We start from the raw sequence: 14,438 nt of genomic DNA, 5'->3' as shown, positions 1-14,438 counted from the left end.
CTACAGCATCACTTGGGGCTCAGGCCAGGTAAATACAGCAGATCTCCTTCCTTAAAGAACATTCCTGAACCAGGTGAATTTCTCATGCAAACTCGTACTTTCATGGTTTCCATTATCAGCAGAAACTTTTTATGCCAGGTTCATTGAAATTCAATCCTCTCCTCACAGTGCTGTGAACTTGCTAATGGGTCAGTAGTCCAGGCCTCATGGTGACTAACCCAGCTCACACAACACCATGACTAATACAGCCCCTCCTGCGTTCCGAGGTGTGTGTACATAGAGTTACAGGGGAGGTGACAACACCATTTTTAATCAGCATTCCAGGACAGAGAGTAAAACGAGTCAGAGGAAGGTCAGTGTGTCAACTGCTAGAACAGGTCACTATGCACTGGTCACTGTCTAAACTGACAACCTACCCTCAGACACGGCAACTCCTTCACTCTCAGCCTTTTCAGGCATTTCTTCCTCAACCTGTTTGTCATCTATTATAGAAAAGTAAAAGGTTACGTGTTATATAGTCAACAGATAAACTCGAATAATTTCTGGAGAAAAATGTATTTAACATGATGTGTCTTGTCCAATTCAGAAACATCTCTAATAGTAACAGAGACAATGAATTGCTTTGAAACAGTGATAGAAAATAGAACATAGAACAATACAGCACAGAACGGGCCCTTCGGCCCTCGATGTTGCGCCAACCTGTGAACTAATCCAGACCCATGCCCCTACACTATCCCATCATCATCCATGTGCTTATCCAAGGACTGTTTAAATGCCCCTAATGTGGCTCAGTTAACTACATTGGCAGGCAGGACATTCCACGCCCTTACCACTCTCTGAGTAAGGAACCTGCCTCTGACATCTGTCTTAAATCTATCGCCCCTCAATTTGTAGCTATGCCCCCTCGTACAAGCTGATGTCATCATCCTCGGAAAAAGACTCTCACTGTCCACCCTATCTAATCTTCTGATCATCTTGTATGTCTCTATTAAATCCCCTCTTAGCCTTCTTCTCTCCAGTGAGAACAGACCCAAGTCCCTCAGCCTTTCTTCATAAGGCCTTCGCTCCAGACCAGGCAACATCCTGGTAAATCTGCTCTGCACCTTTTCCAATGCTTCCACATCCATCCTGTAATGGGACGACCAGAACTGCGCGCAATATTCCAAATGAGGCCGCACTAGCGTTTTGTACAGTTGCAGCATGACATCACGGCTCTGGAACTCAATCCCTCTGCCAATAAAACCTAACATACCGTAAGCCTTTTTAACAGAACTGCCAACCCGGGTGGAAACTTTCAGGGATCTATGTACATGGGCACCAAGATCCCTCTGCACATCCACACTACCAAGAATCTTTCAATTGACCCAATATTCTGCCTTCTTATTATTCTTCCTAAAGTGAATCACCTCACATTTATCCGTATTAAACTCCATTTGCCACCTTTCAGCCCAATTCTGCAGTTTATCCAAGTCTCCCTGCAACCTGCAACATTCTTCCACACTGTCCACCGCTCCACCGACTTTAGTGTCATCTGCAAACTTACTAACCCATCCACCTATGCCTGCGTCCAAGTCATTTATAAAAATGACAAACAGCAGTGGTCCCAAAACAGATCCTGAGACACACCTCTAGTAACCGGACTCCAGGCTGAATATTTTCCATCAACCACCACTTGGTGCCTTCTTACAGAAAGCCAGTTCCTAATCCAAACTGCTAAATCTCACTCAATCCCGTGCATCTGTATTTTCTCCAATAGCCTACCATGTGGGACCTTATCAAAGGCTTTACTGAAGTCCACGTACACCACGTCAACTGCCCTTCCCTCATCCACATGCTTGGTCACTTTCTCAAAAAACTCAAAGAGGTTTGTGAGACACGACCTGTCCTTGACGAATCTATGTTGACTATCTCCAATCAAATTGTTGCTTGCTAGATGACTGTAAATCCTATCTCTTATAATCCTTTCCAAAACTTTTCCGTAAGGCTCACAGGTCTATAATTACCTGGGTCATCTCTACTGCCCTTCTTGAACAAGGGCACAACATTTGCAATCCTCCAGTCCTCTGGTACTAAACCTGTAGACAATGAGGACTCAAAGATCAAGGCCAAGGGCTCTGCCACCCCCTCCCTAGCTTCCCAGAGAATCCTCAGAAAAATCCCATCTGGCCCAGGGGATAAATATACCTTCACACCTTTTAGAATTGATAACACCTCCTCCATACTAACCTCAAACCTTTCAATTCTAGAAGCCCGTAACTCAGTCTTCCCCTCTACAATATTCTCCTTTTCCTGAGTGAAATCGTTTAGGACCTCTCCGATCTCCACAGGGTCCACACACAACTTCCCACTTCTGTCTTTGACTGGCCCTATTCTTACCCTACGCATCCTCTTATTCCTCACATGCCTATAGAAAGCTTTAGGGTTCTCCTTTATTCTACCTGCCAATGTCTGCTCACGTCCCCTCCTTGCTCTTCTTAATTGTCTCTTTAAATCCTTCCTAGCTAATCTGTAACTCTCCATCGCCTCAAATGAGCCATCTTGCCTCATCATCACATGAGCCTCCCTCTTCCGCTTAACAAGAGATACAATTTCTTTAGTAAACCACGGTTCCCTTACCTTATCACTTCCTCCCTGCCTGACAGGGACATACCTATCAAGGGCGCGCAATATCTGTTCCTTAAACCAGCTCCACATTTCGATTGTCCCCATCCCCTGCATTTTGCTAACCTATTCTATGCCTCCTCAGTCTTGCCTAATCACATTATAATTGCCCTTGCCTCATCTGTACCTCTTGCCCTGTGGCATGTTCCCATCCCTTTCCATTGCTAAACTAAATGTAACCGAATTATGATCACTCTCTCCAAAGTGCTCACCTACCACTAAATCAAACATCTGGCCTGGTTCATTGCCAAGTGCCAAATCCAGTGTTGCCTCCCCACGGGTTGGCCCTTTGACATACTGAGTCAGGAAGCCCTCCTGCACACATTGGACAAAAACTGATCGATCCGATGTACTAGAGTTATAGCGTTTCCAGTCAATGTTAGGGAAGTTAAAGTCTTCCATCATGACCACCCTGTTCCTTTCACTCCTGCCCAGAATCGTTTTGCCAATCCTCTCCTTCACATCCCTGGAACTTTGTGGAGGCCTATAAAAAAACTCCCAACAGTGTGCCCTCTCCTCTCCTGTTTCTGACCTCAGCCCATACCACCTCAGGAGACAAACGTTCTTTCAGCCACCACGACACTGTCCTTCACTGACAAAGCCACACCTCCCCCTCTTTTACCACCTTTCCTGATCTTAATGAAAGATCTAAACCCTGGAACCTGCAACATCCATTCCTGACCCTGCTCTATCCATGTCTCCGAAATGGTCACAACATCAAAGTCCCAGGTACCTATCCATGCTGCAAGCTCACCTACCTTATTCCGAAATATCCCGCCCTACCTCTTCACCCAGAGAGTTGTGAGCGCATGGAATACTTTGCCAGTGATAGTCGTAGAAGCGGAGTCATTAGAGACATTTAAGCGACTGCTGGACATGCACATGGACAGCAGTGAATTGAGGGGAATGTGGGTTAGTGTATTTTATGTTTGGATTAGGAATATTCCACGGCACAACATCATGGGCCGATGGGCCTGTACTGTGCTGTACTTTTCTATGTTCTCTGTTCTATGTACCTTATTCCGAAGTGATTGTCATTAATAACTCAGTAACCAGTCTACACACAGCAAGGTCCCAGTAACTGGATGAAAGAATCGTTGCTGGTGATGATGAATGGTGAATTCCCAGCTTTGACACTGCAAGAGGGGTACGGCCGCTGGAGGAAAGGACTAAAGGTATGTCCCTCAGAACCCCAGTTACTCACTCACTCATTCATCCACATTCCTGAGTTGCAGTCAGAAACTCACTCATTCACCATCTACACAGCACTGTAGTCACCAAAGCTCTCACCCAGTTCCCCAGTCATCCACTCATAGATCATAGAATCTCTACAGCATGGAAGCAGGCCATTCAGTCCATTGAGTTAACACTGACATTCTGAAGAGCATGCTACCCATATCCATGCCTGACCCTGTTCCTTTAACCCGGTATTTAATCCACCTGGCTTGCACATGCATGAACACTATGGGCAATCTATCTAAATTGCACATCTTTGGACTGTCGGAAGAAACGAGAGCATCCGGAGGAAACCCATGCAGACTCAGGGAGAACATGCAAACTCCCCACAGACAGTTACCAAAAGGCGGAAACAAAGCCGGCTCTGCGGCACCGTGACGGAGCAGTGCTAACCACTGGGCCACCGTGCTGAGCCTCTTCACTATCCACCCAGCTCCCGACCATCTTCCAATCAATCCACTGGATCCTGAGACAGCTCCTCACCCGAACCCACACTCTCACCATTCATTAGCCCGGTGCCTACGCTATCCCCCACCACACCCCCTCACCCCCTACCATCAACCCCTCTCCCAAACTCCCCATCCCCACAGACCTGGTTTGGGATCAGTATCCCAGGGGTCCCAGGTTGTGCATTTGCTGCAACCACTGAGAGCCCTCCCCCACAACAGGGAACTGACCCCTCAACATGACACCCCCAGCTGCTGACCAGCCCAATGCTCACTTCCGAACTCCACCCAACCACCTGGGCCAGTCTGCTGGACGCACCCACCCACTACACCAGGTCACCTTCCTGTCAATTCCCTCCCTGACCAGCCCCTCTCTTGCTGAATGGTCCCAATTTGCATGGCTCCAGGCCTTGGGTGTGTTCCATCTCTCCCCCTGAGCTGCTCACTGCTCCTACAGAAATGGACAGATTCACTCTCATGTTTGCTGCTGATAGCCTCACAGGTCAGGGCTCATTAAGAGAAATAGACTCTGTGGCAGCAGCTGTCACTTTCAAAATCATCCAGTTACATTAAGACCACACCACCCAGGGAGGGTCAACACTGCAGCCTACAGCCTGCGCACTGGCAGGGCCTGGTCTACAGCATCACTTGGGGCTCAGGCCAGGTAAATACAGCAGATCTCCTTCCTTAAAGAACATTCCTGAACCAGGTGAATTTCTCATGCAAACTCGTACTTTCATGGTTTCCATTATCAGCAGAAACTTTTTATGCCAGATTTATATCATTCATTGAAATTCAATCCTCTCCTCACAGTGCTGTGAACTTGCTAATGGGTCAGTAGTCCAGGCCTCATGGTGACTAACCCAGCTCACACAACACCATGACTAATACAGCCCCTCCTGCGTTCCGAGGTGTGTGTACATAGAGTTACAGGGGAGGTGACAACACCATTTTTAATCAGCATTCCAGGACAGAGAGTAAAACGAGTCAGAGGAAGGTCAGTGTGTCAACTGCTAGAACAGGTCACTGTGCACTGGTCACTGTCTAAACTGACAACCTACCCTCAGACACGACAACTCCTTCACTCTCGGCCTTTTCAGGCATTTCTTCCTCAACCTGTTTGTCAGCTATTATAGAAAAGTAAAAGGTTACGTGTTATATAGTCAACAGATAAACTCGAATAATTTCTGGAGAAAAATGTATTTAACATGATGTGTCTTATCCAATTCAGAAACATCTCTAATAGTAACATAGACAATGAATTGCTTTGAAACAGTGATAGAAAATAGAACATAGAACAATACAGCACAGAACGGGCCCTTCGGCCCTCGATGTTGCGCCAACCTGTGAACTAATCTAAGCCCCTCCCCCTACACTATCCCGTCATCATCCATGTGCTTATCCAAGGACTGTTTAAATGCCCCTAATGTGGCTCAGTTAACTACATTGGCAGGCAGGACATTCCACGCCCTCACCACTCCCTGAGTAAAGAACCTGCCTCTGACATCTGTCTTAAATCCATCACCCCTCAATTTGTAGCTATGCCCCCTTGTACAAGCTGATGTCATCATCCTCGGAAAATGACTCTCACTGTCCACCCTATCTAATCCTCTGATCATCTTGTATGTCTCTATTAAACCCCCTCTTAGCCTTCTTCTCTCCAATGAGAACAGACCCAAGTCCCTCAGCCTTTCTTCATAAGGCCTTTGCTCCAGACCAGGCAACATCCTGGTAAATCTGCTCTGCACCTTTTCCAATGCTTCCACACACTTCCTGTAATGGGGCGACCAGAACTGTATGCAATATTCCAAATGAGGCCGCACTAGCATTTTGTACAGTTGCAGCATGACATCACTGCTCTGGAACTCAATCCCTCTACTGATAAAACCTAACACACCGTAAGCCTTTTTAACAGCACTATCAACCTGAGTGGCAACTTTCAGGGATCTATGTACATGGACACCAAGATCCCTCTGCACATCCACACTACCAAGAATCTTTCCATTGACCCAATATTCTGCCTTCCTATTATTCGTCCCAAAGTGAATCACCTCACATTTAATGAAATTGAACTCCATTTGCCACCTTTCAGCCCAATTCTGCAGTTTATCAAGGTCTTCCTGCAACTTGCAACATTCTTCCACACTGTCCACCGCTCCACCGACTTTAGTGTCATCTGCAAACTTACTAACCCATCCACCTATGCCTGCGTCCAAGTCATTTATAAAAATGACAAACAGCAGTGGTCCCAAAGCAGTTCCTGAGGCACACTGCTAGTAACCAGACTCCAGGCCTAATATTTTCCATCAACCACTACTCGTTGCCTTCTTACAGGAAGCCAGTTTCTAATCCAAACTGCAAAATCTCCCTCAATCCCGTGCCTCTGTATTTTCTCCAATAACCTACCATGTGGGACATGATCAAAGGCTTTACTGAAGTCCACGTACACCACGTCAAGTTCCCTTCCCTAATCCACATGCTTGGTCACCTTCTCAAAAAACTCAATGAGGTTTGTGAGACACGACCGGCCCTTGACAAATCTAGGTTGACTATCTCCAATCAAATTGTTGCTTGCTAGATGACTACAAATCCTCTCTCTTATAATCCTTTCCAAAACTTTTCCTACAATAGACCTCAGGCTCACAGGTCTATAGTTACCTTGGTCATGCCTACTGCCCTTCTTGAACAAAGGCACAATATTTGCCATCCTCCAGTCCTCTGGTACTAAACCTGTAGACAATGAGGACTCAAAGATCAAGGCCAAAGGCTCCGCCACCTCCTCCCTAGCTTCCCAGAGAATCCTCGGAAAAATCCTATCTGGCCCAGGGGATTTATCTACCTTCACACCTTCTAGACTTGAAAACACCTCCTCCTTACTAACAATCTTTACAATCTTACAATCCTTTCAATTCTAGAAGCCCGTAACTCAGTCTTCCCCTCTACAATATTCTCCTTTTCCTGAGTGAAATCGTTTAGGACCTCTCCGATCTCCACAGGGTCCACACACAACTTCCCACTTCTGCCTTTGACTGGCCCTATTCTTACCCTAGGCATCCTCTTATTCCTCACATGCCTATAGAAAGCTTTAGGGTTCTCCTTTATTCTACCTGCCAATGTCTGCTCACGTCCCCTCCTTGCTCTTCTTAACTGTCTCTTTAAATCCTTCCTAGCTAATCTGTAACTCTCCATCGCCTCAAATGAGCCATCTTGCCTCATCATCACATGAGCCTCCCTCTTCCGCTTAACAAGAGATACAATTTCTTTAGTAAACCACAGTTCCCTTACCTTATCACTTCCTCCCTGCCTGACAGGGACATACCTATCAAGGGCGTGCAATATCTGTTCCTTAAACCAACTCCACATTTCGATGGTCCCCATCCCCTGCATTTTGCTAACCCATTCTATGCCTCCTCAGTCTTGCCTAATCACATTATAATTGCCCTTGCCCCATCTGTAACTCTTGCCCTGTGGCACGTTCCCATCCCTTTCCATCGCTAAACTAAATGTAACCGAATTATGATCACTCTCTCCAAAGTGCTCACCTACCACCAAATCAAACATCTGGCCTGGTTCATCGCCAAGTGCCAAATCCAGTGTGGCCTCCCCTCTTGTCGGCCCTTCTACGTACTGAGTCAGGAAGCCCCCCTGCAAACCTTGGACAAAACTGATCGATCCGACGTACTAGAGTTATAGCATTTCCAGTCAATGTTAGGGAAGTTAAAGTCTTCCATCATGACCACCCTGTTCCTTTCACTCCTGCCCAGAATCGTTTTGCCAATCCTCTCCTTCACATCCCTGGAACTTTGCGGAGGCCTATAAAAAAACTCCCAACAGTGTGACCTCTCCTCTCCTGCTTCTGACCTCAGCCCATACCACCTCAGGAGACAAACGTTCTTTCAGCCACCACGACACTGTCCTTCACTGACAAAGCCACACCTCCCCCTCTTTTACCACCTTTCCTGATCTTAATGAAAGATCTAAACCCTGGAACCTGCAACATCCATTCCTGACCCTGCTCTATCCATGTCTCCGAAATGGTCACAACATCAAAGACCCAGGTACCTATCCATGCTGCAAGCTCACCTACCTTATTCCGAAATATCCCGGCCCTATCTCTTCACCCAGAGAGTTGTGAGTGCATGGAAAACTTTGCCAGTGATAGTCGTGGAAGCGGAGTCATTAGAGACATTTAAGCGACTGCTGGACATGCACATGGACAGCAGTGAATTGAGGGGAATGTAGGTTAGTTTATTTTATGTTTGGATTAGGAATATTCCACGGCACAACATTGTGGGCCGAAGGGCCTGTACTGTGCTGTACTTTTCTATGTTCTCTGTTCTATGTACCTTATTCCGAAGTGATTGTCATTAATAACTCAGTAACCAGTCTACACACAGCAAGGTCCCAGTAACTGGATGAAAGAATCGTTGCTGGTGATAATGAATGGTGAAATCCCAGCTTTGACACTGCAAGAGGGGTATGGCCGCTGGAGGAAAGGACTAAAGGTATGTCCCTCAGAACCCCAGTTACTCACTCACTCATTCATCCACATTCCTGAGTTGCAGTCAGAAACTCACTCATTCACCATCTACACAGCACTGTAGTCACCAAAGCTCTCACCCAGTTCCCCAGTCATCCACTCATAGATCATAGAATCTCTACAGCATGGAAGCAGGCCATTCAGTCCATTGAGTTAACACTGACATTCTGAAGAGCATGCTACCCATATCCATGCCTGACCCTGTTCCTTTAACCCGGTATTTAATCCACCTGGCTTGCACATGCATGAACACTATGGGCAATCTATCTAAATTGCACATCTTTGGACTGTCGGAAGAAACGAGAGCATCCGGAGGAAACCCATGCAGACTCAGGGAGAACATGCAAACTCCCCACAGACAGTTACCCAAAGGCGGAAACAAAGCCGGCTCTGCGGCACCGTGACGGAGCAGTGCTAACCACTGGGCCACCGTGCTGAGCCTCTTCACTATCCACCCAGCTCCCAACCATCTTCCAATCAATCCACTGGATCCTGAGACAGCTCCTCACCTGAACCCACACTCTCACCATTCACTAGCCCGGTGCCTACGCTATCCCCCACCACACCCCCTCACCCCCCACCATCAACCCCTCTCCCAAACGCCCCATCCCCACAGACCTGGTTTTGGATCAGTATCCCAGGGGTCCCAGGTTGTGCATTTGCTGCAACCACTGAGAGCCCTCCCCCACAACAGGGAACTGACCCCTCAACACGACACCCCCAGCTGCTGACCAGCCCAATGCTCACTCCCTAACTCCACCCAACCACCTGGGCCAGTCTGCTGGACGCTCCCACCCACTACACCAGGTCACCTTCCTGTCAATTCCCTCCCTGACCAGCCCCTCTCTTGCTGAATGGTCCCAATTCCCATGGCTCCAGGCCTTGGGTGTGTTCCATCTCTCCCCATGAGCTGCTCACTGCTCCTACAGAAATGGACAGATTCACTCTCATGTTTGCTGCTGATAGCCTCACAGGTCAGGGCTCATTAAGAGAAATAGACTCTGGGGCAGCAGCTGTCACTTTCAAAATCATCCAGTTACATTACGACCCCACCACCCAGGGAGGGTCAACACTGCAGCCTACAGCCTGCGCACTGGCAGGGCCTGGTCTACAGCATCACTTGGGGCTCAGGCCAGGTAAATACAGCAGATCTCCTTCCTTAAAGAACATTCCTGAACCAGGTGAATTTCTCATGCAAACTCGTACTTTCATGGTTTCCATTATCAGCAGAAACTTTTTATGCCAGGTTCATTGAAATTCAATCCTCTCCTCACAGTGCTGTGAACTTGCTAATGGGTCAGTAGTCCAGGCCTCATGGTGACTAACCCAGCTCACACAACACCATGACTAATACAGCCCCTCCTGCGTTCCGAGGTGTGTGTACATAGAGTTACAGGGGAGGTGACAACACCATTTTTAATCAGCATTCCAGGACAGAGAGTAAAACGAGTCAGAGGAAGGTCAGTGTGTCAACTGCTAGAACAGGTCACTATGCACTGGTCACTGTCTAAACTGACAACCTACCCTCAGACACGGCAACTCCTTCACTCTCAGCCTTTTCAGGCATTTCTTCCTCAACCTGTTTGTCATCTATTATAGAAAAGTAAAAGGTTACGTGTTATATAGTCAACAGATAAACTCGAATAATTTCTGGAGAAAAATGTATTTAACATGATGTGTCTTGTCCAATTCAGAAACATCTCTAATAGTAACAGAGACAATGAATTGCTTTGAAACAGTGATAGAAAATAGAACATAGAACAATACAGCACAGAACGGGCCCTTCGGCCCTCGATGTTGCGCCAACCTGTGAACTAATCCAGACCCATGCCCCTACACTATCCCATCATCATCCATGTGCTTATCCAAGGACTGTTTAAATGCCCCTAATGTGGCTCAGTTAACTACATTGGCAGGCAGGACATTCCACGCCCTTACCACTCTCTGAGTAAGGAACCTGCCTCTGACATCTGTCTTAAATCTATCGCCCCTCAATTTGTAGCTATGCCCCCTCGTACAAGCTGATGTCATCATCCTCGGAAAAAGACTCTCACTGTCCACCCTATCTAATCTTCTGATCATCTTGTATGTCTCTATTAAATCCCCTCTTAGCCTTCTTCTCTCCAGTGAGAACAGACCCAAGTCCCTCAGCCTTTCTTCATAAGGCCTTCGCTCCAGACCAGGCAACATCCTGGTAAATCTGCTCTGCACCTTTTCCAATGCTTCCACATCCATCCTGTAATGGGACGACCAGAACTGCGCGCAATATTCCAAATGAGGCCGCACTAGCGTTTTGTACAGTTGCAGCATGACATCACGGCTCTGGAACTCAATCCCTCTGCCAATAAAACCTAACATACCGTAAGCCTTTTTAACAGAACTGCCAACCCGGGTGGAAACTTTCAGGGATCTATGTACATGGGCACCAAGATCCCTCTGCACATCCACACTACCAAGAATCTTTCAATTGACCCAATATTCTGCCTTCTTATTATTCTTCCTAAAGTGAATCACCTCACATTTATCCGTATTAAACTCCATTTGCCACCTTTCAGCCCAATTCTGCAGTTTATCCAAGTCTCCCTGCAACCTGCAACATTCTTCCACACTGTCCACCGCTCCACCGACTTTAGTGTCATCTGCAAACTTACTAACCCATCCACCTATGCCTGCGTCCAAGTCATTTATAAAAATGACAAACAGCAGTGGTCCCAAAACAGATCCTGAGACACACCTCTAGTAACCGGACTCCAGGCTGAATATTTTCCATCAACCACCACTTGGTGCCTTCTTACAGAAAGCCAGTTCCTAATCCAAACTGCTAAATCTCACTCAATCCCGTGCATCTGTATTTTCTCCAATAGCCTACCATGTGGGACCTTATCAAAGGCTTTACTGAAGTCCACGTACACCACGTCAACTGCCCTTCCCTCATCCACATGCTTGGTCACTTTCTCAAAAAACTCAAAGAGGTTTGTGAGACACGACCTGTCCTTGACGAATCTATGTTGACTATCTCCAATCAAATTGTTGCTTGCTAGATGACTGTAAATCCTATCTCTTATAATCCTTTCCAAAACTTTTCCGTAAGGCTCACAGGTCTATAATTACCTGGGTCATCTCTACTGCCCTTCTTGAACAAGGGCACAACATTTGCAATCCTCCAGTCCTCTGGTACTAAACCTGTAGACAATGAGGACTCAAAGATCAAGGCCAAGGGCTCTGCCACCCCCTCCCTAGCTTCCCAGAGAATCCTCAGAAAAATCCCATCTGGCCCAGGGGATAAATATACCTTCACACCTTTTAGAATTGATAACACCTCCTCCATACTAACCTCAAACCTTTCAATTCTAGAAGCCCGTAACTCAGTCTTCCCCTCTACAATATTCTCCTTTTCCTGAGTGAAATCGTTTAGGACCTCTCCGATCTCCACAGGGTCCACACACAACTTCCCACTTCTGTCTTTGACTGGCCCTATTCTTACCCTACGCATCCTCTTATTCCTCACATGCCTATAGAAAGCTTTAGGGTTCTCCTTTATTCTACCTGCCAATGTCTGCTCACGTCCCCTCCTTGCTCTTCTTAATTGTCTCTTTAAATCCTTCCTAGCTAATCTGTAACTCTCCATCGCCTCAAATGAGCCATCTTGCCTCATCATCACATGAGCCTCCCTCTTCCGCTTAACAAGAGATACAATTTCTTTAGTAAACCACGGTTCCCTTACCTTATCACTTCCTCCCTGCCTGACAGGGACATACCTATCAAGGGCGCGCAATATCTGTTCCTTAAACCAGCTCCACATTTCGATTGTCCCCATCCCCTGCATTTTGCTAACCTATTCTATGCCTCCTCAGTCTTGCCTAATCACATTATAATTGCCCTTGCCTCATCTGTACCTCTTGCCCTGTGGCATGTTCCCATCCCTTTCCATTGCTAAACTAAATGTAACCGAATTATGATCACTCTCTCCAAAGTGCTCACCTACCACTAAATCAAACATCTGGCCTGGTTCATTGCCAAGTGCCAAATCCAGTGTTGCCTCCCCACGGGTTGGCCCTTTGACATACTGAGTCAGGAAGCCCTCCTGCACACATTGGACAAAAACTGATCGATCCGATGTACTAGAGTTATAGCGTTTCCAGTCAATGTTAGGGAAGTTAAAGTCTTCCATCATGACCACCCTGTTCCTTTCACTCCTGCCCAGAATCGTTTTGCCAATCCTCTCCTTCACATCCCTGGAACTTTGTGGAGGCCTATAAAAAAACTCCCAACAGTGTGCCCTCTCCTCTCCTGTTTCTGACCTCAGCCCATACCACCTCAGGAGACAAACGTTCTTTCAGCCACCACGACACTGTCCTTCACTGACAAAGCCACACCTCCCCCTCTTTTACCACCTTTCCTGATCTTAATGAAAGATCTAAACCCTGGAACCTGCAACATCCATTCCTGACCCTGCTCTATCCATGTCTCCGAAATGGTCACAACATCAAAGTCCCAGGTACCTATCCATGCTGCAAGCTCACCTACCTTATTCCGAAATATCCCGCCCTACCTCTTCACCCAGAGAGTTGTGAGCGCATGGAATACTTTGCCAGTGATAGTCGTAGAAGCGGAGTCATTAGAGACATTTAAGCGACTGCTGGACATGCACATGGACAGCAGTGAATTGAGGGGAATGTGGGTTAGTGTATTTTATGTTTGGATTAGGAATATTCCACGGCACAACATCATGGGCCGATGGGCCTGTACTGTGCTGTACTTTTCTATGTTCTCTGTTCTATGTACCTTATTCCGAAGTGATTGTCATTAATAACTCAGTAACCAGTCTACACACAGCAAGGTCCCAGTAACTGGATGAAAGAATCGTTGCTGGTGATGATGAATGGTGAATTCCCAGCTTTGACACTGCAAGAGGGGTACGGCCGCTGGAGGAAAGGACTAAAGGTATGTCCCTCAGAACCCCAGTTACTCAATCACTCATTCATCCACATTCCTGAGTTGCAGTCAGAAACTCACTCATTCACCATCTACACAGCACTGTAGTCACCAAAGCTCTCACCCAGTTCCCCAGTCATCCACTCATAGATCATAGAATCTCTACAGCATGGAAGCAGGCCATTCAGTCCATTGAGTTAACACTGACATTCTGAAGAGCATGCTACCCATATCCATGCCTGACCCTGTTCCTTTAACCCGGTATTTAATCCACCTGGCTTGCACATGCATGAACACTATGGGCAATCTATCTAAATTGCACATCTTTGGACTGTCGGAAGAAACGAGAGCATCCGGAGGAAACCCATGCAGACTCAGGGAGAACATGCAAACTCCCCACAGACAGTTACCAAAAGGCGGAAACAAAGCCGGCTCTGCGGCACCGTGACGGAGCAGTGCTAACCACTGGGCCACCGTGCTGAGCCTCTTCACTATCCACCCAGCTCCCGACCATCTTCCAATCAATCCACTGGATCCTGAGACAGCTCCTCACCCGAACCCACACTCTCACCATTCATTAGCCCGGTGCCTACGCTATCCCCCACCACACCCCCTCACCC

At 47.1% G+C, this 14,438-nt stretch overlaps 1 protein-coding gene across 22 annotated transcripts in view; it reads right to left on the bottom strand.

Annotated features, from left to right (window-relative positions):
• Positions 1–14,438, bottom strand: part of odad4 (outer dynein arm docking complex subunit 4) — a 100,051-nt gene that overhangs the window by 28,578 nt on the left and 57,035 nt on the right. Inside the window, exons 22-24 of one of the 22 annotated variants that reach the window (XM_059638757.1) lie at positions 10,408–10,473; positions 5,405–5,470; positions 417–482 (exon numbers count right to left, since the gene is read on the bottom strand). The exons of 20 other annotated variants lie outside the window; for them this stretch is intronic. In XM_059638757.1, the coding sequence (XP_059494740.1) occupies positions 417–482; positions 5,405–5,470; positions 10,408–10,473 (198 nt within the window). The remainder of the gene's footprint in view (positions 1–416; positions 483–5,404; positions 5,471–10,407; positions 10,474–14,438) is intronic. One more of the 22 variants, XM_059638758.1, reaches the window with a different exon arrangement.

Source organism: Stegostoma tigrinum, chromosome 31 (genome assembly GCF_030684315.1).
Source record: "Stegostoma tigrinum isolate sSteTig4 chromosome 31, sSteTig4.hap1, whole genome shotgun sequence".
NCBI lineage: Eukaryota > Metazoa > Chordata > Chondrichthyes > Orectolobiformes > Stegostomatidae > Stegostoma > Stegostoma tigrinum.
This window is presented reverse-complemented; position numbering and strand designations above follow the sequence as displayed.